The 27,538-nt window shown below is 40.7% G+C and overlaps 3 protein-coding genes across 5 annotated transcripts; 1 reads left to right on the forward strand and 2 right to left on the reverse strand.

Annotated features, from left to right (window-relative positions):
• Positions 1-5,070: 5,070 nt before the first annotated feature.
• Positions 5,071-7,720, reverse strand: LOC122037255. The gene is made up of 4 exons (XM_042596694.1): positions 7,663-7,720; positions 6,541-6,803; positions 5,361-5,404; positions 5,071-5,278 (listed from the first exon to the last, which is right to left on the reverse strand). Exons 1-4 carry the CDS (start codon positions 7,718-7,720, stop codon positions 5,182-5,184), a joined length of 462 nt encoding a protein of 153 aa, XP_042452628.1. The 3' UTR covers positions 5,071-5,181.
• An 11,523-nt stretch (positions 7,721-19,243) lies between these two features.
• On the forward strand, positions 19,244-21,370 carry LOC122037243 (probable serine/threonine-protein kinase PBL28). Of its 3 annotated transcripts, none has more exons than XM_042596683.1 (8): positions 19,244-19,432; positions 19,601-19,682; positions 19,734-19,932; positions 20,009-20,207; positions 20,282-20,445; positions 20,523-20,627; positions 20,739-20,861; positions 20,952-21,370. In XM_042596683.1, the coding sequence occupies exons 1-8, from the start codon at positions 19,408-19,410 to the stop codon at positions 21,153-21,155; spliced, it is 1,101 nt and encodes a 366-aa protein (XP_042452617.1). In that variant the 5' UTR covers positions 19,244-19,407; the 3' UTR covers positions 21,156-21,370. The 3 variants fall into 3 exon arrangements, with proteins under 3 accessions (XP_042452617.1, XP_042452618.1, XP_042452619.1); XM_042596684.1 differs by having other exon boundaries at positions 19,748-19,932; XM_042596685.1 differs by lacking the exon at positions 19,244-19,432 and having other exon boundaries at positions 19,478-19,682; positions 19,748-19,912.
• Positions 21,371-22,249: 879 nt separating this feature from the next.
• LOC122037265 (protein ALTERED XYLOGLUCAN 4-like) lies at positions 22,250-23,938 on the reverse strand. The gene is made up of 3 exons (XM_042596707.1): positions 23,662-23,938; positions 23,295-23,581; positions 22,250-23,226 (listed from the first exon to the last, which is right to left on the reverse strand). Exons 1-3 carry the CDS (start codon positions 23,915-23,917, stop codon positions 22,462-22,464), a joined length of 1,308 nt encoding a protein of 435 aa, XP_042452641.1. The 5' UTR covers positions 23,918-23,938; the 3' UTR covers positions 22,250-22,461.
• Positions 23,939-27,538: the final 3,600 nt, after the last annotated feature.

The following is a 27,538-nucleotide window of genomic DNA, read 5'->3' on the forward strand; positions in this document are numbered from 1 at the left end:
GCACGCACTCGATCAGGCAAAGCTCGACTGAGCATAAAGGCATTTAGCCTTACAAAAGCCTGTAGTATATTATCGGCCGAGTGAAGGCCGAGCGAGCACCCATCTGCTTACACACCCTCGGTCAAGCAAAGTCTGACCTAGCGTAAAGGCACTTACCTTTATAGAAGTTTGTAGTATATTACCGATCGAGCGAGCACCCATGTGCTTGCACGCGCTCGGTCAGGCAAAGTTCGACCGAGCGTAAAGGCACTTAGCCTTATAGAAACTCGTAGTATATTACCGGTCGAGCGAAAGCCGAACGAGCACCAAGGTGCCTGCATGCGCTCAGTTAGGCAAAGCCCGACTAAGTGCAAAGGCACTTAGCCTGTAGGTGGTTTTCAAATATAAACTGCGTGGTTGTGTCAGCTAGAGGCTGAAATATATAAACTGCGTGGTTGCTGAGTTGCATTTTATTATTATTGTTCCAGCCGTGTTGGCCGAGGTATATGTGACCCAGAGGGCTTTGTAGTAAAGTCTCAGATAATCACCCGTACAGGGGAGATGCTGTCAAAATTTCTTCTGGCAGGGACTACCTGGGGCGTGACAATTTATTTGATATCAGAGCAGGTTACGATGCCTATTTTTCTTTTTCGTGTTCTGGAGTTTTGAGTTAATCTGATACCAATTTATTTGGTATCGGAGCCCAATTTTGCAAGTCAATATGGGTATTTACGGATTTCCGTTATATTCATGTTTCAGAATTTCATTTCAGATTTGTATGGATTTCCGTCGATTTTCTCATTTCGGAGTTCCGAGGTCATAACTGGGGACTGGACAGCGACGGAACATCTCCAGACGGTAAATAGGTAAAATGTTAATTTTTATAATTTTGATACTTGTAGTAATATCTGCGTCATAATCTAACAGATATAAGGCGATGTGCACGTGTTCCCGTGTTGAGACGTGGTGCAGGACGGCCACGCAAGAGGACGTTGGAATCCTTGGCAGCAGAGTCGCCAGAGACGTTTACTGGGGTTGAGCATGTTGGTCAGGGATAGAGTTTTTATGGTGCTGCGGGCGCGTCGGGCTCCCAGACCCCGATGGTTTCTTTAGAGGTACCTACCTCGGCCATACCTGTCGTACCCACTCCTATCGTATTTACGGTACCACCAGCGGTACCACTGGCATACCCGGCACCTACTCCAGTTATGCCCACTACGTACCAGGCACCCCCGCCACTAGTGCATACGGCATACCCGGCACCACCGCCAACAGTGCCTACGACGTACCAGGCACCACCGCCACCGGTGCCTACTGCTCACCCGACACCCGCACCAGTAGTAGTAGTTGCTCCACATCTGGTACCACCACCTACCGCACCTCCAGCTGCGCCCACTTATGTTGACCCTGCAGTGCCACCAGCGGTAGCTACCCCTGTTTATGCAGCAGCACCGGGGATACCTCCCCCGGCCTATCCAGCGGTACCACCTGTAGTACCAGCTGCAGTGGTTCTGCCAGTTCCCACAGCAGTCCCTACTCACCTGATTGATAAAGTTGCGGCACGAGCTCGGATCCCCGCTTTGGCAGAATCGATGAAAAGTCTATTCACACTATTTCACGGAGAGACCGATCCGAGTGTGGCCCAGTCCTGGATAGACACTATGGAGCGGACCTTCTTCTACATGGCTTGCTCCGAGTAGGAGAAAGAAGTGCTGGCTAATTTCCATTTACGGGACGAGGCTGATATCTGGTGGAATACGCAGCGCTCCATCCTAGGCGAGCAGAACATTACCTAGGCGAGATTTAGATAGACTTTTGAGAGCCGATACTTTTCACGGGCATATCAGACAACTCGTCGACAGGATTTTCTGAGTCTACAGAAGAACAATCACACCGTGACAGAGTACAATGCTGAGTTTAATCGGTTGGTCAGATTTTGTCCAGAATTAGTTGCTGAGGACAGATCTCGTATGCTACAGTTTGTCCAGGGACTGGATGGACATGTGCAAGTAAAAATTGCCAATTTTGGTAATTCTTCCTACCTGGAGACATTGGGCAGAGCTATTATGATTGAGTCAGCTCACCAAAGAGTGTATCTGAACAAGAAAAGAAAGCAGATTGATCGGACATCAGGACAGATTCAGCAGCCATAGGCTACCGGACAGCAGCAGAGTGGTCGCAGTCGGCCATGACAGGGTACTTCTGGGGCATCTGGTCAGTCTCAGAAGTCAGGGCGATCTTCATCAGAACATTTCCGGTCTCCTCAACAGAACCGGAAACAGGCCGCCAACGACATTCACTGCACCAAATGTGGGGCTAGAGACCACATCACCTTAGCCTGTGGCCTGAGACAATCAGGTTGCTATTACTGCAAACAGCTCGGGCACCTGAGCCGAGATTGTTCACTGAAAGCTCAGCATATGGCTTCCGGAGTTGTTGTTCATAAGGGACAGTACAGTCAGTCAGGGACTTATCGAGGAGGGTGGAGAGCCCAATCTTCACATCGCCGGCAGAGAACATCTCCCCCTGTAGCAGCTACATATGGCATGCATGGACAGGAGCACTCCACTATCCTTATGGTACCACAAAGTTCTGTCGTGGGACCTCAGTATCAGCTGCAGCCTCAGCCCTTAATTCAGTATCTGCAACCCCAGCCATTGGTTCAGTACCAGCCGCAACCCCAATCACTGGTTCAGTACGAGACGCAGTCCCAGCCACCAGTACAGTATCAGTCGCAATCCACATATCCATCTCTGGCACAGTACCCAGCACCGTCACAGTGGTAGGCTCAGACTCAGACGCAGCAGCCTTTGGTAGCACTACTACCTCCACCACCGTCAGAGACTGGATGTATTCACACGGTTACCAGAGAGGATGCGCAGCGGGTCAACGGATCGATTTTCCGCAGTATGATTTTACTTTATGCATTATCCGCTGATATGATGATAAATACTGGTAGCTCGCATTCTTTTATTTCCCATGCCTTTATGAAGGACATAGGTAGACTACATATTCTTAGACCGCAGCGACTGACTATCTCCCTACCATTCGGTGATACATTGGACGTCACTCAAGAGGTCAGAGGTTGCCCATTAGACTTTGGCAATATGATACTCATGGTTGATTTATTAGTACTATAAATGGTCAAGTTCGACATTATCCTTGGCATGGATTGGCTGTCTACATATCATGCCACGGTTGATTGTCAGACAAGGGTGGTCACATTCCGACCTCTGAACCAACCCTCGTGGGATTTCACTAGCATCAGGGATCACGACATATCGATCATTTCAGCGATTCAAGCTCGGAAGCTGCTGTCACATGGCTGTCAGGGATTTCTTTTATCTTTGATTAATATTGACGACAGCAATAGTTCTTAGCTCTCAGACATTCTAGTGGTCCGAGAGTATCCAGACATATTTCCAGATGAGCTACCAGACTTGCCTCCTAGAAGGCAAGTGGAGTTTGCTATTGAACTACTTCCGGGGACCGCGCCAGCATCGAAAGCTCCATATCGTATGGCGCTGAAAGAGTTGCACGAGTTAAAGGTCCAACTCCATGAGTTATTAGACAGGGGATTTATTCGCCCTAGTGTATCTCCGTGGGGTTCTCCGGTATTTTTTGTCAAGAAAAAGGATGGTACTCTGAGGTTGTGCATCAATTACAGATAGCTAAATGCAGTGACCATCTGGAATAAGTACCCCTTACCACGGATCGAGGATTTATTTGATCAGCTCAAAGGTACATCAGTATATTCTAAGATTGATCTGCAGTCCGGATATCATCAGTTGAGAGTTAAATAAACTGATATTCAAAAGACAGCATTCCATACCAGATACGGACATTATGAATTTTGGGTAATGCCATTTGGGCTTACCAATGGTCTAGCGGTGTTTATGGATTTGACGAACCGTATCTTTCTAGAGTATCTAGATCAATTCATTGTCATCTTCATCGATGACATTTTGATCTACTCACGTTCATAGGAGGAGCATGCACAGCATCTTCGCATAGTCTTGGAGACTCATCGACGACATCGTCTATATGCGAAGTTCAGCAAGTGTGCTTTTGGGCTACCCTTAGTTGGTTTTCTGGGTCACGTAGTTTCCAGCCAAGGTATTTCAGTAGACCCTCAGAAGATCGAGGTTGTCACCAGTTGGGAGCAGCCAAAATCAATTCAAGAGATCCGGAGTTTCTTGGGATTGGCCGGATATTACAGACGTTTTGTCGAGGGTTTCTCTCGCATTGCTCTGCCGCTGACACGCCTGACCAGGAAAGGCCTGATGTTCACTTGGACAGAAGCTTGCGAGACCAGTTTTCAAGAGCTGAAGTGGAGATTAGTGTCGGCACTAGTTTTGATTTTACCTTCTGGAGAGGATGGATTCGTACTCTACACCGACGCTTCTCTTCAAGATTTGGGTGTTGTCCTGATGCAGCACGGCAGGTTAGTCTCTTATGCTTCTCACCAGTTGAAGGAGCATGAGAATAACTATCCAGTACATGATTTGGAGCTAGCCACCATTATATTTGCTTTGAAGATTTGGTGGCATCACCTTTAGGGTGCGTTTGGTTCAAGTTATCATGTATAGCCTTAGTTATGTGATTACCAAGTAATCACATAACCAAGGTTATGGGGCATAAAAAATAACCAAATGTTGTTTGGTTCAACTTAGGTCATGCAATAAAAACTTGTTTGTTTGAAGGTTTTAATGAATAACCTAGTGTAATATTTTACTATATTACCCTTAGTTACAAAACCAACCATTTATTATTATTATTATTATTTAAATTTTATGTTTTTTTTTACTTTTGTCTTTTTCACTTTATTTCTATGTTTTATTATTATTATTATTATTATTATTATTATTTTCAATTTTTAAATTTTTTTAATTATTTTTTACTTTTTAATTTTTTTACGTTTTTATTTTTTTTTTTTAATTGTTTTACTTTAGTTACAAAACCAACTATGCATGTATATAGATAAATAATAAATAATAAATAGTAATCAACTATTATCTTCTTACACGCATGTATATAAATAACACAATTTTCAGCATTACGCGTCACACCATTTGGTCTCAAAGGCTCCGCAAATGTCACACCATCTAGATACAGTTTGAAATTTTTGTGAGGTAAATTAAAATCCAAAATGCATTTCATGTCACAACATTGACACAGTGATGATGATATTGTCCACAAGTTTTAGCACAGTGAGTCCTTCAGCTGAGATGGTACCTCCTTTCTTTTGTCTGCACGTGGTACCATATGATATGCTCCTCCTGAACCTAGCATTTCTTCTCTTGACAGTTAAGAATATTGTCAATAATAAAAGCAAAAAGATCTTGCTTTCCATCATCTTCATGTGCATAATGAATACAGACATCATTTTCATCTCTTGGCTTACTGAAAACCGAGTCATTGCAACCTATAATATAAAAAGGACAATGAACCAAATAGAAAATCAACAAGGTGGAAATCCTAATAACTGATAAGCGAAAGACAAATACAAACATAGTTTTCACCTTAGAAGTATCATGAGGTCAGACACATAGATATAAAGTAATTGGGAAATGAGCACATATTTCTCATCTCAATAGTTATCACTAATTCCACAGTTCGAATTAGAAAAGGACTAAAGCAGACAAAATGAAGCCTCCTTAAACTAATTTGACATCATTTTCACCTTAGAAGTGGAACCTTTCAAAGAATTTAAATTTTTCAAAAGATTTTATGTTTTATTCAAAGAAAGCAAGGAAATCATAAATTTGCTTGCATGGACTCAAAGTGAACTGGAAACTGGAAAACTGAAACTCATTATGTTTCACCTTAGGTGTTCTGTTGTACTGTTATGTTAGTCATTCTTCCTGCAAACTGGAAAAAAAAATTCAAATGCTGTGAAAGCAGGTCCAAATATCAACAATTCTAATGAATAGCATCTAAAACTCCACATGCATAAGAAGAGAACAAGAGAAACTTTGATTCTGCAAAAACTGAATACCTCTGAAGCAAAGTAGTGTAGCACTTGTGCACTAAATTCCTTCTCCAAATTTGATATTCCTTTCTCATTGATCCTAGACACCCTCCAGACACCAGGATTGACATACGTGTTTTAATTTTTAGTACATGTGTCACAAATTATCAAACGGTGCAATTGTATTATGCTGCAGATTTGCAGACTTCACATTTAAACTATTTCTTTTTAGCATATCTCAGCCAAGGAAAGTTGAACGCTAATTGTTAAAGTACTATTAGACACTCTGCTAAGCCTTCAAATACCATTCTAAACTTGTGCCAGATCACCCGACACAAACACCAAACTGTTTACCACTATTGTTTCTATTGTTCATGTGTAAAAATCTCAGAAACAATCATTGGACACAAATACAAACATAGTTTATTCATTCTTTGATTTCGAAGAGAAAAAGGTTAGCTAATAAAAATCTGATTGTGAGGAAGATCTCAAGATTAGCTAATAACTTGAAAACAGTTCGCCAAAAAACGACACAATTAAATGCAAACAGAATTAGGGAAATTGGAATTTTTTTATCTCTTTAAAAATACCTTTTTTTTTACCCGAAGCAAGATCCTCTTGAAGTTGGACTCCAACCGAGGTGGAGAAGCTTGCTGTCGCCACAGATTTGAAGAAGACGAAGCAGGAGAAGTTTGTCGCCGTCGATGAAGAAGGCGAAGCAGGAGACGTTTGTCGCCGTCGATGAAGAAGGCGAAGCGGGAGAAGTCTGTGGTTGCTGTCGGTTCGAAGAAGACGAAGAGGGAGAAGACTGTCGCCGTTGGTTCGAAGAAGACGAAGAGGGAGAAGCCAAGATCTTTGTCGTCGCCGCCGCCGCCGCGGGTTCAAGTAGGGTTTGTTGCCGCTGCTCTAGGTTTGCGAAAAGAAAAGTGTGCGATAGGCGAAAAGAAAAGGTTTGCTAAACAGCGTTCGCACGAAGGTTATATTTGAGAAAAATATTTACTTAACCCCGGAATCGTCCAAAACCCTATTTTTGGAGGTTTTCTGATTCCGGGATATAACCTCATTTTGCTGACGTGGCGAGAATCAAATATAACTTGGGAATCCCTCATGACCCTGAACCAAACACGGTTAAATAATATAACCTTGGTTGGATAACCAAGGTTATGAAGAATAACCCTGAACCAAACATGCCCTTATGGTATTACATTTGAGATTCTCACTGATCATAAGAGTCTCAAATACCTTTTCACTCAGAAGGAACTCAATCTCCAACAGAGGAGATGGATGGAGTTCCTGAAAGATTATGACTGTACTATTAGCTACCACCCAGGGAAAGCTAATATGGTTGTCGATGCACTTAGCAGGAAGTCTAGAGGGACTTTAGCTTGCCACCGAGTTATGGTCACGGACTTGATTCAGGGTTTCTCTGAGTTGGGCCTTGAGGAGCAGGGATGGATAGAGCAGGGTATTCTGGTTATCATGGTTGCTCAATCGTCGATCAAGATGAGGATCCGAGAGGCCCAGGCCGGTGATCAGCACTTGCAGTCCATTGGCAGCCAAATAGCTTCCGGGCAGCAGACAGAGTTCACCCGAGATGACGCGGGTATTGTATATTTTTGAGGCTGATTATGCGTACCTCCATCTCACTCGGTCAGGGAGGAGTTACTTCAGGAGGCTCATCGCTCTCGATTTACTATCCACCCAGGCGATACCCGCTTGTATCAAGACTTGAGGCGTTCCTATTGGTGGAACAGCATGAAGAAAAGACATCGCAGAATTTGTAGCTAGATGTCTTGTCTGTCAGTAGGTGAAGGCTGAGCACCAGAGACCTACCGGATTACTTCAAAGGATTCAGATTCCAGAGTGGAAATAGGATCACATCACTATGGATTTTGTGGTGGGATTGCCTAGGACACGACGAGGCCATGATGCGATTTGGGTAATCGTTGATCGATTAACTAAATCCACACACTTCCTAGCGATTTGGAAGACTGACTCTCTGGACCGACTGGCAGAGCAGTATTGCAAAGAGGTCATAAGATTACATGGTGTGTCGTTGAGCTAGCATTATATCGGATAGAGACCCACGATTCACGTCCCGGTTCTGGCAGAGTCTACAGCAGGCCTTGGGCACACAACTCCGATTCAGTACAGCCTTCCATCCGCAGACAAATGGATAGTCAGAGCGGACCATCCAGACTTTAGAGGACTTGTTAAGGTCTTGTGTTTTGGATTTCGGAGACAGTTGGGAGGATCATTTACCATTAGTTGAGTTCACCTACAACAACAGCTATCATTCGGCTATCCAGATGGCACCGTTTGAAGCATTGTATAGTAGGCCTTGCCGGACACCCACCCTCTAGGAGGAGGTTGGGGAGGCCTAGCTGCTAGGACCTCAGAGAGCTCAGTAGGAGGCAGAGTTGGTCCGCACTATTAGACGGAGAATGGCCGAGGCGCAGGACCGCTAGAAGAGTTATGCTGATCGGAGACACAAGCCCCTGGAGTTCTCTACTTGTGACCATGTTTTTCTGAGAGTATCACCCACGAAAGGGGTGAAGAGATTTGGCCTCCGAGGTAAGCTAGCTCCACGATACATTGGGTTTTTCCAGATCTTGGAGAGAATTAGAGCAGTAGCTTATCGCCTGGCGCTACCACCAGCTCTAGCAGGCATGCACGACGTATTTCATGTGTCTATGCTAAGGAGATACGTAGCCGACCTAGCACATGTGCTGTCAAATATACCAGTTCCCATTCAGCCTGAGGTTACCTACAAGGAGGTTCCGATACGAATTTTGGACAAGAAAGAGCGTCAGCTGCGGAACAAGACTATCCGGCTGGTTAAAGTCGGATGGCAGCATCATTCTGACGAGGAGGCTACCTGGGAGCTCGAGGATACGATTCGAGCTCGATACCGCCATATTTTTACTTGAGGTATGTGGGTTAATTCTTCGTTCAGCATTTATATTATCTATTTATTGTTAGTACTTGCTTATGGTAAGTAACGAAATTTGGGGACTAAATTTTTATTAGTGGGGGAGAATGTAAAATATCCAAAAAAGGGTGAATAACCATAATAGAATTTTTTCAAAATTTTTAGAAATTTTTTGGGAATTTTTTAAAAGTCGTATGGTATAGGTTATGGGGATAAATATTGGGTCATGGGAAAGCCTATTTAAGCTACCCCATTTAAGCGAGGAAAAGTTTGATTTTTCTTTTATTTTCCTTTTTCTTTTCTTTTACCTTTATTTTCTTTTCCCCGCCACGAGCTCTTTCCTCTTCCTTCATTGTTTCCTCCTCCTCTTCCCCGAGCCCGATCATCTTCCCCTTCTTCCGTGCCCTAGACCTCTTCTAGGCCCCGTCTCCTTCTCCTCCTCTATTCGTCACCGCTGATCCTCGCGGCTCAACGTCGGTTGTTCGGGCCCAGCCCTAGGATCGTCGTTTCTTCTTCTTCTCTTCTGTTTTCTTCCTCGGATCGTCGAGCAGAGCCGCCTTCTCCCTGCCCAAGTGCCAGTGATGCTCGAGCCGCCGTTGGTCGAGCCCTTCTCCTGATGCCTCCTCTCGGCCTATCCACCTCCACAGGCACCCAAGCTCTCTTTCCAGTGGTGCCCTATATCCGATCCCTCCTCCTTCTCTGCCTCTTCATCGTCGTGGACCACTGACCGTGAGGCGCAGGCTGCCGTGCGACCTTCTCACTGTGGATCCTGATCATCGTCGCTAGGGTTGATCCGTCGATCTCCTCTGCACCGACGTTGTGCCCTAGTCCAGAATCACAGCAGTTCCCTAGCCTTGGGTAGCGTTGCGTCGCTGTAGTCGTTGGCCAGATCAATCCACAGCCGCGAGTCACCCCTTGATCGTGAACCAACAGTGGATTGTTGTTGGTATTTGGTAAGTTTTATCACTTTAGTTCTGCCCTAATTTGGGATTTTAGTATCAGATATCTAAATTATGTTGATCGGGGAGTTCTGGACTTAGGTTGTTGTTGGCTGTGGATCCAAGCATCACCATTTGAGGGCGACTCACAATTTTGACCACAATTTCCAGCAGCTACCCTTCTCCGGCAGTAGCATCCCTGGCTGTGAGTTTGAGGTAAGATATTTAAATTAGGTTGAATTAGGTTTTGATAGTTGAGTGAAACATGGATTGCCACTAGAATTGATTTAAGTATGAATTTAAATATAAACGAATAATTGGGGTTAAGGAAAATAACCCTAGATGACCGTTGAGTTATATTTAATTAGTGTCAAAAGGTTGGATCTAATCTAAGCTTTGGGTTAGATCCGGTTTATTTAATTAACCGAGACCAACGAATAAAATTAGGGTTTCTTGGTTAATAGGAACTTTGATTAAGCTATTGGATATCTGCGAGCATGGCTTAATTATATATATGTTGTTACAGGACTTTGATTCGAGACGGTGTCTCGACGTGGGATCTATTTTGGAGACGATCACCACTTTTTGAGGCGGGTACCCTGACTTATCTCTTTGGATATGTCATGTTGATATGCTTAGTAGATTTTTAACAAGTAGTAATAATTATGTTTATATCTGCATCGATATGTCACTATTTGTTTCCGAGATTGTTTTGTTTGTTACATATTTAGCATTCATGTCTTTGTTTATTTTTTATGTTATAGAGGTAGTAACATGTCATGCCTTATGATATACTGGACTGGTTAGATACCATACCTGACCTGTGTACCTAGATATTATTATTTGATCCACGTATTTTGGTACATGTTTTATGGAGGTAAATATGGTCAGGATCTTCATGCTTAGTGTCATGCACCATCTCGCATGATTGCATGCTGAGCGATTGGTAGCTCCATTATTATTGAGCACATCGTCAGTTACATGGATCTACACACACAACCACTCATGGGTTAGTGGTATATCAGGTAAGGTGTGTGACATTTATGTTATGTTAGGCTCTGCTGGTCCACTCATAGGTAGTGGTGACGCAACGTGGTAGTCGGCAGACAGATTTGCTCTGTTTGGCTCTGTTGGTCCGCTCATGGGTAGTGTGACGCAGCGTGTAGCCGGCAGGGATCCCTACTCTAGACTGGCTCAGGGAGATGAAAGTATTGAGCTCCCCCACTTATGATTTGGGGTAGGAGGATAGGTGTACTCCGACAACATCCTGTCCACTCGGTCACTCATCAGGAGCAGTGATGGCAGAGTGGACAGTTGTCATAGCCCTACCCACTCGGTCTCACCATCGTGTGTGAGATGGTTGACTGGCGTCAGGGGTGATTAGGACATGTCATTTGTATCATATGTATTATTGCATTTATTGCTTGTGTTTGCTGCATATTAGATGGATGCATATGATTGACATGCATACAGGAACATGTTATTTTCGGTTTGACGACCTATCCTGATAGGAGGTCTTGGTGAGTACAGTTTCTCCCTTTTATTTCAGTTTTGCATTGTATATTATCTCATGAGACTGTACGCATATTTATTACTATTAGTTATAGTTTGTTATGCATGTCAACTTGGTATCCGCTGAGGAGTTGACTCACCCCGTTGATATTACCATTTCAGGTTGATGCTGTCGGGAGGTTCCAGTCGCTAGTCCCCCATCACTTCGTGTCGCGACGATTTTTGGTTTACGGACTTGGGTTCCTTGTTTGTATTGATATACTATGTTGATTTATATACTTGTGATGTTGGATTGTACTCGAGGATTTTATCGACTTCTGGTCTACTACATTTATTTTTTTCGCTGCGTTGTTTTCTCTGTTGTGTTTTCCGTTTTCCGTTGTGTAGTGTAGTAGGTGGTTTTCAAATATAAACTGCGTGGTTATGTCAACCAGAGGCTGAAATATATAAACTGCGTGGTTGTTGAGTTATATTTTATTATTATTGTTCCGGCCATTTTGGTCGAGGTATATGTGGCCCAGAGGGCTTTGTAGTAAAGTCTCAGATTATCATCCGTACAGCGGAGATGCTGTCGAAATTTCTTTTGGCAGGGACTACCTGGGGCGTGACATCGTCTACCAGCGTACTCTTCCGCTGCTTTTCATCCCTCATATGCACAAAGCTCGTCGACTCTTTCCCATATCGTTCTTCTCACCAGCTGCGTCTTTTGCTGGACTTTCTGTGCCCCTAAGTTTCTGCACACTTAGACACAAAGCATCAAAATACGACATGACCTAACTTGACTAGGTTAATCACATCAAAACTACCACAAAGTACTTATATGATGGACCTCTAATGTGTTCTGCTGATAGACTGGTCAAGTCCCTTTTAACATTTGGTTGGGCATTGTTCTCTGAACGTTGACTCTTTTAAAGACTCGGCCTCCTTGAGGACTCGACATCCGCTCGAACAAGGAGTCTATCCCATCAGACCAAAAGGACTTGACTCTCAATGGAGCAAGGATGGCTCTGGATTCAACGCCTTGGCCTCCATCGCCGCCATCGCTGATGTCTGGCCGCGACTTGACAACCACAACCGAGCTTGCCTCCTCATTCCTACAGCACGATTGCTACTCGTCCATCGCTGCTGCATGTCCCTACTCTGTCGGCAACTCCGTCTGATCCAAAGCCCCCGTCGAAACTAGCTGAGGCCGGATCCTAATTCGTTAATCGCCTTGGTGCATTCCTTTTCGTGTCGTTTATCTCTTCCTCTATGCTTTCCTTTTCACGCCGTTTTTTTCCCTTGACTTTTTCTCACCACCGTATCTCCTCTTTTCTTTATAAAAAAAAAAACAAAAAAAAATTGAAACGTATCTCCTCTTTTCCCTTGACGTTTTCTCTTCCTTGAATGTCAAATACTTGATTAGAAGAAGATGCCAAATTTATATTAGAGTTGACCATATTGGTATTAAATATCCTAGATAATTTGATATAAATTTTATCGATCATTCTATAACTTTAAGACAATCAACGATTTCATTAACATATCTTAATGTACTGTCATTTATACCTACTTCTAATAAATTATCAAAGTTTTCATCTACTAAATGGTATATTAATATTGGAGTAATTCTGTATGTCATATCAAATTATAATATCTTCACAGAAGTAATGTCGTACTATGGTTCAGATATGATACAAGTAGGCGATAGTTCAGATTTACAAATTGTTAATCTTGGAAACACATATTTATTTATCTAATCATACTTTTCATATGCGCAATATTTTTCATATTCCATCTATTACTAAAAATTTGCTCTCCACACGTTAATTTTGTCTTGATAATAATGTCCTTTTTTAATTTCATCATAATCGTTATCTTAACAAAAGATCGAAAAACATGTACAACTATGTTTTATGGGGGAATCTAAAATTACCTTTATTATCTTCAAATCTCTTCAATCAAAGCTTTTATTGGTGAACGCACAAATAAATCAACTTGGCATGCTCAAGTTGGTAATCCTTCTCTTCATATTGTTCAGTCGATCATTAATAGGTATAGTTTACCTACCTCAACCTCATCTCATTCATGTAGAGCTTACATGGAATATAAAAATCATAAGTTACCTTTCTATTCTTCTGATCATGTTTCTAAATTTTTCCTTTAAATAATTCATTCGAATGTTTGGGGTTTTGCACCTATCTTGTCTAACGGAAATTTTCTATATTATGTTACATTTATTGATCATTTTAGTAAACATGGATTATTCCTATAAGAAGGAAATATGATTTATTAGATATATTCTGTCAGTTTCAAAAACAAGTTGAATAATATTTGCAAAATACTCTCTTTTTGTTAGGTCTTCAACAAGCTCGTGCTTGTAGTCGCTTTACGACTGTCGGCACTTTCGGGGATTGCCTCCGGGAGGATGCAAACTGATATTGGATATCGTTGAGGCTAGTGTTCAACATTATCTCTGTAAAACGATATTACTCCACTACAGGTGTTTATGTATAGTAGCAATTCATTTCCCAAGATACAACGACGTTATCTCGAAATAGCACCAGATTATTTCATTCAATATGATGCTTCAGATCAAGTCTGGTCGCCAATTGTCAGTTTGCGCACGTACACGTGTGTTGGTCCGGGTAGGGTACCAACAGCGTGTACGGGCGACGGGCTCCTCGCCCATGGGAAGAGAGCACCTGTGCTTTTTGTGTTAACTCCATTAACACAGTAGTACTTAATTATAAGGAAGCAATCACTTTTGGAATTTTCGGATGTGGGATTATTCTCCATATACTTCCTTAATGTGATTTTGGGCTTAACTTTAAACAATTAATTTCTCATTCACCCATAATCGGTTTTGAACAAATTAATAGTCTAGATTCATTTACGCGAAACGTAGATTTTGATTTAGAAGTCAATTCTAACTTTCATCGATTGATGGCACCTCGATTTTTTCTTGCAAAACTGTATTGGTCATTTTAAGACCCAATATCCAACACTTTTTTCTTGTGAAATTGTTCATCAAGTTTCTTACCCTCACACTCCAGAGCAAAATGACTCTACTAAAAGAAAATATAGACATATAGTTGAAATTGTCTTAGCTCTTCTCTATCATGCATCAGTTCCACGTAAATTTTAGGATGAAACTATTTGCACTACAGTATATCTTGTAAATCGACTTCCTACTCCATTACTTAATCATCAGTGTCCTTTCGAAAAACTTTATAATCAGACTTCTGACTATACTTTTCTTTGAATTTTTAGTTGTGCATGTTATCCGTAGTTTGAGGAAAAACTCCGAGAGACACGTTTAAGATGATACGGACATGTACTTAGATGACCAATAAATGCTCCAGTTAGGCAATGTGAAATTATGATAAACATGCATATCAAACGAGGAAAAGAAAGACCAAAAAATACTTGGTTAGCAACAATAAAATAAGATAAAATTTATTTAAATATAGATGATGATATAATAGGAGATAGGGCTCAATGACGTAAAAGGATTGATACAGTCGACCCCACCTAGTGGGAAAATACTTGGTTGTTGTTGTTGTTGTTATTGTTGTTGTTGTTGTTGTTGTTGTTGTTGTTGTTGTTGTTGTTTGTTGTTGTTGCATGTTATCAGTAGTTATGCTTATATTCTAAACACAAATTTGACTTTCATTCATTACAATGTGTTTTTCTTGGTTATAGTAATTTGCACCATGAGTATCGTTGCTTGTATATGCTAACAAGATGGATTTATATTTCACGGCATGTTAGTTTTGATGAGTCTCTATTTCATTTTTTTAGCGGTTTCTTCAATTTCTCCTCTATGTACAGGTGGCACCTTCTTGATGCCGCCTAACATTGTCGGAAGTGATGGCATCCTAGGTCTTGCTCCGAAGCTCTCTAATAACTCCTTTATACTATCAGAATCACCTCAAGTTGCTACTTCAATCTCAAAAGCCTCACAAGTTGAAAATAATATGCTTTCTAGCTCTGGATCCTTAGATAGTACTAGTCCATCATCAAAATCATCAAGTCAATCTACTTCCTCATCTCCATCAACAAGTGATTCAGATGATAATCCTCCTCGTCGCATGCTTCCCTGAAGTGATATATATGCACGATGTCCACCAATCACAACTTGACATCCTCTTCCATGAGCTCTAGAGGTTTCTTTAAAATCTATTAAAACAACTTATTTTACACAAGCGAATAAGAATACAAATTGGCGTAGTGTAATGAATATTAAATTTGATGCACTTCTTCGCAATAATGGAACATGGAGCCTAGTTCCGCGCACTTCCTCCTTGAATGTTGCGGGCTCTAAATGGATATTCCGTCTTAAGCATTGAGTTGATGGTTATCTTAAATAGCACAAAGCTCGACTTGTAGCCAAAGGATTTAATTAGTCAATAATCAAGTATTGACTTCAATGACACTTTTACCCCAGTCATCAAAATTACATATGTCAGACCATTGTTATTGATAGTTGTTAGTTCGAATTGCCTTATGCAATAATTAGACATTTCAAATGTGTTTCTTTATAGTCATCTTAATAAAACTATATTTATGGAGTGACCACCTGGATTCATTCATCTACAAGTTTCTTCTCATGTTTTCCAACTCAAGAAATCCTTATATGATCTTCAACAAGCTTCTCATCCATGGCTTCATCGATTATCTAATTGATTACAAACTCAAAGATTTTTTGGATCAAAAACTGACTCATCTCTTGTTCATAAATATAATGATGGATCTATGATATTTTTTCTGATTTATATGGATGACATCCTAATAACTGGAAACGATCACAAGAGTATCACAACTTTATTAAATCTTCTCAATCAAGAATTCCTACTTGAGATTTAGGTAATACTCATTTTTTTTCTTAATATTGAACTTATTCCACATAAGGAAGATTATTTTCTCTCTCAAAGCAAATACATTATTGGGCTTTTCCAAAGTGCCAAAATAGATAGAGCACATCTAATTTCTACACAAATTGCTATTAACAAATTACAACTTCATCCTCTCCTACTCTGTCTGATCTACAGATTTATTAAAATATTATTGGACCCTTACAATATGTCACTATTACGTGACCTGATATTATCTTTGTAGTAAATCATGTTTGTCAAATTATGCATGTTCCAACTGAGCAAAATTGGGAAAATGTAAAAAGAATACTTCACTATCTCAAATGTAGAACCGCTACATTAACGACCCCTAGTGTCAGCCCCACGGATATAGAGGGAGGTACATGCAGGTACATAGGTGTCAGGCGTATGGTGGGGTAAACCTCAGGTCGCCAGTTCTTGAGAATCGACCCCTGGCCATTAGACTATCTCAAAGGTACTATTTTACATGGTCTTCTTTTATATCGTCAATCATCTTAAGATTTGCATGCCTATAGTGATGCGGATTGGGTAAGTTCTCCTGAAGACATACGTTCTACTAGTGGATTTGTAATATTTCTTGAACGAAATCTTATCTCATAGAATTTTAAAAAGCAATCTATAGTATCTTGTTCAAACACTGAGGCTGAATATAAAACTATAGTAAATGCAACTTTTGAAATTATTTGGTTTCAATCACTTCTTTCTTATCTTCATCTGCGTCAAATACCGCATCTAAAATTTGGTGTGTTAGTATTGGAGCAACGTACATATCTCACTGCAAATCCAATCATTTATTCTCGCAGAAAATATGTGAAAATTGATTTTCATTTTGTTCGAGAACATGTGGCGACTCAATAATTATTTGTCTCTTATATTTCTGTTGAGAATCAAATTGTCAATATCTTTACTAAACCATTATCCAAATAATATTTCTATAAATTAGATTGTAAATTCAACGCCAGAAATCTCTCGTTGAATTTATCGAAGGGTAAAAGAGAATTATTTAACAAACTAAATATAAATAAGATTAAGCTGTAGTAATTATCAGAATAAATCAATTAATTATTTTTCATTATTACTCTATTAATACCTTACTATATATATTGTATATCTCTGGGACAAACAAGAATCAAGAAGTTTATTTCTTATCACTTTTCTTTTTTCTTGTTCGGATGTTTTGTCTTACAACGGCAACTTCAAGTCACCTAGATGCCTTACAAGCGCCAGGTGTCCGGAGCTCGGTCAAACTTATCCTTTGTCAGGCTTTATTCGATCGCTTAGATCTGAACTTTGGATCACCAGAAAGTAATTCAATCACCCAAATCGTTGTATATATAGCTCAGATCATCAAGTCGCCTAGATCATCAAGTTGCTCAGAAGTCCGATCAGATTGGATCTCATGCTCGACTTGATCTGATCAATCACAACTTCAGGTCACCTGGATCTCTTTTAGTCATATATATATATATATATATATATAATTGTTGTCCACCTTGGCTTCGAAATCTAAAGTGGTTTCTCCATCATGTTTGTGCCTAGCTATTAAGACTATCTTCGAATTGAAGCACTTCTCACTATCTTCTATGTTAAAAGTCTCTCATAGCTTACTTGTTGAGTATCTCTAGGGCTTACCTTGCCAAGTGGAAGGTCCAACTGCGTACTAACCTATCGGGCTTCCATTACTTGATGTTTGACCATCAAACCCATCAAATCTTTTGTTCCTTGCCAGATGTCCACTCTAGCTGCTTGCTTACCCACCAGGACAAACCCTAAACCCATTAGAGTTTGGTCACCTGGCCTACTTGATGGACGTTTGATCTTCATGACCCATCTAGATTTCTCCTACCTAGTGTCTGGTCACCTGACTCATTAGGATTACTTGATGTCCGATCATCTCCTGACCATCGAGACTTATGTTGCCTATTGTCTGGCCATCAAGACTTTCCTTCTGTTTAGACTTTTGCCACTTGACCTATCAAGTCCTCTTATTAAATTTTTCACATCTGCACACTTGACACACATATTAGATCAGCAAAATAGTCTAACTTTAAACTTCTTTATCATACACCAAAACACATATTCAATATGGGCACTCCATGCACCAACAAATCCATCTAGATAGACTTGTTAATTTTGATAGGTTAATAAGGCCAATCAATCCAGTGAATCTAATCAAGCCGGAGGAGCTAGCTTTGTCCAAATGGTTCAATCGTACTATATAAGTGGATTAGTTAGGTCGATGGAAGTAGATCATCTAAGTAAAATTAATTTAAAAAATTATTTACAAAGATAAATTTTTTTTAAAAAAATGGAACCTCCCTTTCTTGCTAACATAAATTATTAAGATAAATTTAAAAGGACAATTTTAACAAATAATGCATATGTATCAAGAGAAGACCATGATTTTCTCTAAATTTAATCATTAGTCCGTAGGATAATCGTTATTTATTGAGTGTCAAAATTTCTAGCATTAGAATTTAGTTTAATCAGATTTACCAATGTCAATTTGCTTTCTCAAGGCATACATACATTTGACCGGGTCTCCTTCCAAACTATTAGTCTATAAATGCATTATATACGATCGGATCGAGTTAGGTGATGATTGTTGAACTCCGGCCACCTCACTCCGGCAACTTGCATTTTCTTACATTTTTACGTAGCATGGATTGATATCCTCACCTTGCTGCCATTGATCACATCCCAGCTTACCTTTGGAGGATCAAAGAAGGATCAATTAAACAATAAACAAAGGCCATTGCGAATAATCGTCGTTGCCAGGACAGTGATGAAATCCTTGCTGGAATTGAAGACTCGTCAGACGATTGAGACATGCAGTTGAGTGAGTGAAAGCTTCTTCTCACCAGCTTTCACCTCTCTGATTACGTATACTCTCTTCTTTATACCAACACCTTCCTCTCTTACTTTTGCTTATTACACACGTCCCCCTTTGCTTTCCTCTTATCCTTGCCTTTCTCTTTTCTTTACTCCTTTTTTCTTGGGTCCAAGTGCTTAGGTGGTTGTTTGTTCTCCCACCCTCCCTAATTGCCTCCCATACTTGACTCCCAAGTGAGTCCCCCTGTCCCTTTCTTTCTCCTTGGCCTCACTCTGCATCACCTTTGTCACCCTCGTGCATCTCCTTTTTACTCCTTCCTCTCTCTCCAAGCCTTCCACCCGCTGCAGCTTTCTGAGCCAAAGTGGATGCCTCCTGCTCTTGCAATCTCAGGTGCGTGGGCCTTCCACATGATTGTCTTCTCTTGCGTTGCTAGTTACAGTACTCTCAGTTACTTGAGCATTGGTCTTTAATTAATTTGTTTATCTTTTCTGGATGCATCTCCATTGCTAAATTATTTTCATCCCTTTGTAACCTTTGCAAGCATTTTGAAATATTCAGCTAATTCGACCGGTAACTATGCTTTTCAAGATTGTTTCAGCATGGAACAAAAGAAGAAGAAGAGGCAAATCTCAGGATCATTGTATGTGATCTAGTTCATATCTCATGCAACAGCAATGACTTTTTTGATAAGGAACTGTTTTGCAGGGATATACAAGCCTCTAGATCATTGGCAGCTTAAAGGACAAACACCCTCTTTCAAAATCCGCAACTGCTCATCTGTGTTCACTCTGAAGGAGATGGAGGATGCGACATGTATGTTTAGCGAAGAGAACTTGCTCGGCAAGGGAGGATTTGGCAGGGTATACAAAGGTACTCTCAAGAATGGGGAGGTTAGTGTTTTTCAGAAAAGATTGGGCATATAATTGTTTGCCATTCTGCTATTGCATTTGTTTGTCTCTCACGAAGATTGTAGCGATCAAGAAGATGGACTTAGCTCCCTGTAAACAAGCAGACGGCGAACGTGAGTTTCGCGTAGAAGTCGACATCTTGAGCAGGCTTGAACATCCAAACTTAGTTACACTGATTGGGTATTGTGCTGATGGAAGGGATAGGTTTCTGGTATATGAGTATATGCCAAATGGAAATCTTCAAGATTATTTAAATGGTTGGTAAGGTATATCAGTGAATTTCTTATAAACATAACTTCATGTGCCATGTTTATTGTGATTGCTAATCCAGGAATTAGGGAAGCAAAGATGGATTGGCCTTTGAGGCTAAAAGTAGCACTTGGAGCAGCAAGGGCTCTGGCATACCTTCATTCCAGCTCTGCTGTTGGTATTCCTGTTTTACACAGAGACTTCAAATCTACCAATATTCTCTTGACTCAACACTTTGAGGCCAAGGTAATGAAAGAAACTGAACATCTGAGAATAAAGTTTCCATACAGTGACTGGTGAATTGGTGATATAACTGGATACAGATTTCTGATTTTGGCCTGGCTAAACTAATGCCAAATGGTGAGGACATATATGCAACTACAAAGCTGCTTGGCACTTTCGGTTACTTCGATCCTGAGTATGCATTGGTAGGCATTGGTTCCAATATCTTAAAATTTCAGTCTCTTGATGGAGTAGGCTGCAAGTTTGAACTAGCCTTTTTCCCTTCTTTTATGGAATTTGCTCTCTAATTTTGGCAGACAGGAAAACTCACCCTTCAAAGTGATGTCTATGCATACGGTGTGGTTTTACTTGAGCTATTAACAGGTCGAAGAGCAATAGAATTGAACCAGGGCCCTGGAGATCAAAATCTTTTATTGCAGGTTAAAGACTTCACATTCACTCAAATAAATATCTTTTTTTTTGTTTTGCTGAAGTGCAGACCCTTGAGCGAATCAAAGTTTCTATTTCAGGTTCGACATCTACTAAATGACCGTAAAAAGCTTCGTAAAGTTGTAGATCCTGAAATGGCTAAAGGCTCATATACCATGGTTTCTGTTTCCATGTTTGCAAATCTTGCTTCACGCTGTGTTAGATTGGAAAGCAGTGGAAGGCCATCAATGGCAGAGTGCGTGAAGGAACTTCAACTCATTATTTGTGCCAATATGAGAGTATAAAGTAATTGTCAAAGAACCCAGAGGAATTATTTGTATGATAAGCATCCGATGAAACATTTCAAGTTTTTTCCCCAGTTACTACAAACAATAAAAAAGCCTATGCGAGCTTAATGTTTTGGATGTCAATAATATCCTTCTGTGATTATGTAGATCCACAAATATCAAAGTAGGCAAAATTCTTACAAATCTAAATGACAATGATGAGGTTTCATGCATTTGTTATACTCTCCTACGGAATGATATCTGTATCATTTTTCACAAAATGATAAGAATGGATATGGATGAATAAATAAATGGAAGGATTAAATTAGCTAGAAGTTTATTGAGAAGTGGTTTGGATTTTACCCTAAGAACTTATGTCGATAGTAAAAGCAACTAAGAAGGATTTGTTGTCACAACAAGAACAAGAACAAGAACATAGTTATGAACGCAATATAGATACATCAAAAATGAATTAAAGGATGCATCTAAGGATCTAATTATCATCATCCATAAGGCTATATTCGATAGAAACCGAAACAACGGCAAATGAATGGTCTAACTTGAATCCATCGTATTAGTCATTGATCTTTTTTGTCACAGGAGTTCCTGCAAGCACACAATGATCTTCTATAGGAATAGCCGACAATCCGAATCTTGGTCTCAATGGCGAAAGAGTCAAGGGGGAAAGAGTCAAGGAAGAAGAAGCTCTCAAACCCTCTTGATTCAAGAAGATGCCCTAATTGGATCGAAAAGCTTCTTCCCTTATATACCAAGCTCATCCTATAGGGATCATCCACATAAAATCCATATATCATTGACAGTCCATTAATCTTAATGAACTGAGTTAACAGATCTACGTACATATTGAATCCATGTCTAATAATCCAAACCCCCTTCATGTTACAAGTATTAGTCACTTAATTGAGGTTTAGTTCCTAATGACAATTAGTTATATGTGTTAATCAAGTGGAAGTCCACGTTATAGGAAACCCTATTAGGATTATTAATCTTTTGATATTTTTTATTTTAGTTCGTCATTAAAATAGAAATTATCCCATGATACTCTATTAGATACATTAAAACTAAAATATTCAAAATCTTAATTGATCATCTTTAATTAGGTTTAACCGAACATGACAACCCATAATACATAATTATTTCACATATAAATCCAATGTTGGATTAATGATCCAACAGGCTTCTTTTGCCAGTATTGTTGCCTTTCAAATTTGATATGCATGGCTCAAGTTTAAGAGTTGGCAAAACAATTCTGTGGACATCACTGAGCGTTTAACACAAAAATGATCGATAAACAATTCAATGATCAGGATAAAGAATTCTTCATGAGAGTTGCTAGCAACACATCACTCCACATGTCAACAGGCCCCGGCAAGCACCAATGCAAGCAGTCATTCGCTCTTCCCTCAGCTCTCTTCGTCCAATGTCCCTCAGGATGACCATCAGCCCTCATCATGATAGCTTTTGTGATATCAAGCACCCCAAACTTGACCTTGCCTCCCCTGTGATTCTCTCTCACTCTTGCAATTTCTTCCCTTTGTATGTTCCTAATCTCCCATGCAACATCAGTCAGCCTTATCTGGCTCTCATCCAAGGGACTAGTCCTGTTGCAGTACCCTCCGTCGAACCACGACCCGTTCTGAAAGTGTGAAGGTGTGTAGGTCCTCAAGAAGGTGGTAAGCCCTTCACACTCCTTGCATGTGCTTATGAATTGGAGCCCTGTTCTGACCACCCTTCTGATGGCATAAGTAACTTCATAACGAGTTAAGTTTTGCTCCCAGCAGTTTATACAGCCAATAAGCTTCCCTCCTTCATACAAGTGGACTGCTCTGAAGAACCAGTTGCCACCTGAGAGAATGGCATAGTCCACGCCAGGAAGCTTCTCTGTCCAATTCCTGCTCGCCTTGTCCAAGTGGATTTCATATGAAGCTACTGTTCCATTTTCGATCCTGGGTATCGTCTCCACAATGTACTCCGTCCACAACACCATGAGGGTGAAATTGTGCTCCGGGAAGTTCCACGTCACGCATTTGTCGATTTCATCCCTGAAAGTGATGCTTGGAATCTCTGCCTGCAATGGATTTGGATGAATTAGAATATATGTTTGGAAATTCCGGAGATTGATTAATTGCTCATTACCTGGGACAAGAGACACAGCAGAGACTCAACGTGATCTCGAGCCAGCGAATCGCCGATGACGGCCATCTTCTTCCCCCTGACCATGCCCAAAAATGTCTCCGGCTCGAACCGCGGTATGTCGCAGCCCTTGGGTTGCCATCTCCAGTAGACGTAGCTCTGATCCTTGCCATACTTGCCGCAGTTTTTTATATCCGGCATCGTTGGGCATGTGGTGTTGGTGTATATTGAACCTCGGGGCTCTTCCACCCACTTACCTTCTGATATGTCACACACCTCTCCGATGTCACCTTTGCAAAGTAAACAAAGAAGCATCATCATCCATTCTAATTCTGCAACATTCGATCACAAAGCGCGGTTAATTAATTACCAGAAGAGAGCTCAGGGGAGGTGGCATCGGTGTCATTAGCAGGCAGAGATCTAGCACTGCCTTGTTTTAGGCCTCCGCTATGACTGACCGCAACACTACTGCTGAATCTCGTTGAGGAATCCATGACGAAGAGGACGAGGATGGTGGAGATCACCATGAGCCACAAGAAAGGGCCGACCTTCTTCTGGATCACACCCCATTCGAGGTTGCTGTAGGGGAGCTTCGGCATGTAGGAGGAGATCAGAGCAGGAACCATGCTAGGAAAATGTCACGAGAGCTAGCTAGCCAAATTTTGCAGGGTATCTATATAAAAAGAGAGGTCATGCACTGATCCACAACCACTCTTACCTCAGTTGCTTGATCGACCAGTTATCTTCCCTTGGTAGGTCAACAGATGTGGGAATTGCAGAAATTTGATTGACTTTGGGTTCGTGTCGAATCTTGGAGAAACCAATTTACTACTTTGGTGGTAGGTAGTCTGGTTGTGGACTAGGCATTCGGCCACTAATGTCCCGGGCTATTGGCCATTATACAAAATACAGCAGTTCTTGCACCAGTTCACCAACCAACCGAGAGGTTTGTTTTAGTGCCTTTTGTATGGACTAAACAAAAAGAGTTGTATCTGCATATGTTTCTTGATGTTGGAGTGTACTGTTATTATTAACTTAAAAAAGAAAGAAATTGTTCATTACTTGTGACCAAACCTCATAGTCAGCTGCTCTACACAACCAAATTAAACCTTTCGTTCAACAAGATATTAGTGTATAAAAATGCACTGATTAGTTGTTGCATAGCGTATGTAAATGCATTAAATAGTTGGGCTATCTTTGACAGATCTGACAGAGAATGGTAGACATGAAATTGGAAAAATGGCATAATAAATTCAAAGGAATATATATAGTTTATTTCATTTAATCATGAAAAAATAAATTACTTTATCTTTATTAAATATAGCTTTGATTAATGAATTATCATAAAAAAGTTGAATATAAAAATTGCACCTAAAATTAAAAACTTTTCAATTCATTGGACCATTTTAAATTTTATGCATAAGAAGGCGCTTAAGATGATTTAATTCGAACCACTTTGATGTATCAAAACATATTAAAATATAAGTGAATCATATATGATAGTTAGCTGATGTAGATTTTTATTATTATTTTTTTGGTAATTTTTATTTTTTTATATATTTAAGGTATTTGTGGTATTTTCTATTTTATTTTTTTTTATTTTTATTCGTTTAAAAATTTTAGGATTGTGAGTCTATTAATATTTTTTTTAGTTTTTTTTAAATTTATTTTCCTTTCTTTACCAATAAGAATTATAGTCTATATATTTAGATTTATTTCCTTTCTGTATTTATTTAGCTATTTGAGGAAATAATCCTCTATTCTAAATAAAAAAAATATATAATTCTATTCTTGGCTTCTCCTCCAATCTTCCTTCTCATTAGCCTGTAGGATAATCGATGTCAGTTAGTATCAGAGCGGATCAGATCCAATGGAAGGTGGTTGTGGTCGCGATATGTAGGTTCCGATGGAGGAAATCGAATACTGTGAAAGATGATTGAAGAATGAGGATTTACAGAGGTGAGTTATAGATTTATCTCAACACCTAGTGGAAATGGTGTGAATTCATAAAAATTGTGAGGCACGTGATCAAGTTGATTTATATGGAGAACTCATACTTCGAGCTGGTCTACTCGAATTTTTTAATACATCACATACAAAGAATTTTATTGATTGGATCAAAAAGTAGAATAGATCTTCAACTATAAGTAAGTTCTGGATCGGATAAAGGTGAAGCTGGTTATCTTCAAACTTAGAAGTCTAGATTAGCATGGTGGGAGCACTTGTAATGTTTATGAGACTGACAAGACAACGCCAAGATCAGAGATTGAGAGAAGATGAAGAAGAAAATGAAATGTCACTTTCTTCCCTTTGACTACACTCAAAATTTGTTCCAAGGACGATTTAGTTTTATCATGGAGGATGATAGCTTCCATGGCCGAGATGACTTGGATGGATTTAAAGATGATTTAGAGTCTGTCACCAGTTGGGAGCAGCCGAAATTAGTACAGGAGATCTGCAGTTTTATGGGACTAGCTAGATATTACAGACGGTTCGTCGAGGGGTTCTCCCGGATTGCTATGCCGCTGACATGCCTGACCAAGAAAGGCGTGAAGTTCACTTGGATAGAAGATTGCGAGACCAGCTTCCAGGAGCTGAAGCGGAGATTAGTGTCGGCTCCGATTTTGGTTTTACCCTCCGGAGAGGACAGATTTGTACTCTACACTGACGCATCTCTTCAGGGTTTGGGCGCTGTCCTGATGCAGCACGGCAGGATATTTGCTCTCGTCAGTTGAAGGAGCATGAGAAGAACTACCCAGTACATGATCTAGAGTTGGCCGCCATTGTATTTGCTCTGAAGATTTGGCGGCATCACCTATACGGTATTACATTTGATATTCTCACTGATCATAAGAGTCTCAAATACCTGTTCACTCAGAAGGAACTCAATCTCCGACAGAGGAGATGGACGGAGTTCCTGAAGGATTATAACTGTACCATTAGCTACCATCCGGGGAAAGCTAATGTGGTTGCCGATGCACTCAGTAGGAAGTCTAGAGGGACTTTGGCTTGCCACCGAGCTTCAGTCACGGACTTGATTCAGGGTTTCTCCGTGTTGGGCCTTCAGGAACAGGGACAGACAGAGCAGGGTATTCTTATTACCATGGTTGCTTAGTCGTCGATCAGGATGAGGATTCGAGAAACCCAGGCTGGTGATTAGCATTTTCAGTTCATTAGCAGCCAGATAACTTTCGAGCAGCAGATCGAATTCACCCGAGATAAGGAGGGTATTATATATTTCCGAGGTAGATTATGCGTACCTCAGTCTAACCCGGTCTTACAGGAGCTACTTCAGGAGGCTCATTGCTCTCGATTTGCTATCCACCCAGGCGGAACCCGCATGTATCGTGATTTAAGGCGTTCCTACTGGTGGAACAGTATGATGAAAGACATCACAGAATTCGTAGCTAGATGTCTTGTCTGTCAGCAGGCGAAGGCGGAGCACCAGAGACCTTCCGGATTACTACAGAGGATTCCGATTCCAGAGTGGAAATGGGATCATATTACTATGAATTTTGTGGTGGGTTTGCCTAGGACACGACGAGGCCATGACGCGATTTGGGTAATCGTTGATCGATTAACCAAATCGACGTACTTCTTAGCGATCCGGAAGACTGAATCCCTGGATCGATTGGAAGATCTGTATTGCCGAGAGATTATCATATTACATGGTGTTCCTTTGAGTATTATTTCGGATAGAGACACTCGGTTCATGTTCCGATTCTGGCAGAGTCTACAGCAGGCCTTGGGTACTCAGCTCTGTTTCACTACAGCTTTCCATCCGCAGACGGATGGACAGTCAGAGCGGGCATTCAAACTCTATAGGACTTGCTGAGATCTTGTGTATTGGATTTCGGAGGCAGTTGGGAGGACCATTTGCCATTGGTAGAGTTTGCTTACAACAACAGCTTTCATTCGGTTATCCAGATGGCACCGTTTGAAACGTTGTATGGTAGGCCTTATCGGACACCCACCCTCTGGATGAGGTTGGGGAGACCCAGTTGCTAGGGCCTCATAGAGCTCAGCAGGAGGCGGAGTTGGTCCGTACTATCAGACGGAGGATGTCAGAGGCGCATGACCGCCAGAAGAGTTATATTGATCGGAGACGGAGACCCCTGGAGTTCTCTACTGGTGACCATGTTTTTCTGCGAGTCTCACCCATGAAAGGGGTGAAGAGATTTGGCCTCAGAGGTAAGCTAGCTCCGCGCTACATTGGACCTTTCCAGATCTTGGAGAGGATTGGAGCG

The sequence above is a fragment of the Zingiber officinale genome, unplaced genomic scaffold (genome assembly GCF_018446385.1).
Source record: "Zingiber officinale cultivar Zhangliang unplaced genomic scaffold, Zo_v1.1 ctg249, whole genome shotgun sequence".
Classification (NCBI taxonomy): Eukaryota; Viridiplantae; Streptophyta; class Magnoliopsida; order Zingiberales; family Zingiberaceae; genus Zingiber; species Zingiber officinale.

Coding starts and splice junctions, on each gene's coding strand:
- LOC122037243 (XM_042596683.1), top strand. CDS start 19,408: ATGCCTCCTGCTCTTGCAATCTCAG. Junction 19,683..19,733: donor AGGCAAATCTCAGGATCATT/GTATGTGATCTA, acceptor TTTTTTGATAAG/GAACTGTTTTGCAGGGATAT. Junction 19,933..20,008: donor GTACTCTCAAGAATGGGGAG/GTTAGTGTTTTT, acceptor TCTCTCACGAAG/ATTGTAGCGATCAAGAAGAT.
- LOC122037255 (XM_042596694.1), bottom strand. CDS start 7,720: ATGTCTTTTCTTCATGCTGTTCCACCAATAGGAACGCCTCAAGTCTTG. Junction 5,405..6,540: donor TGCTTCGGGTAAAAAAAAAG/GTATTTTTAAAG, acceptor TTTATATTATAG/GTTGCAATGACTCGGTTTTC. Junction 5,279..5,360: donor AGCCAAGAGATGAAAATGAT/GTCTGTATTCAT, acceptor TTAACTGTCAAG/AGAAGAAATGCTAGGTTCAG.
- LOC122037265 (XM_042596707.1), bottom strand. CDS start 23,917: ATGGTTCCTGCTCTGATCTCCTCCTACATGCCGAAGCTCCCCTACAGC. Junction 23,582..23,661: donor CTCCCCTGAGCTCTCTTCTG/GTAATTAATTAA, acceptor TACTTTGCAAAG/GTGACATCGGAGAGGTGTGT. Junction 23,227..23,294: donor TGCTGTGTCTCTTGTCCCAG/GTAATGAGCAAT, acceptor AATCCATTGCAG/GCAGAGATTCCAAGCATCAC.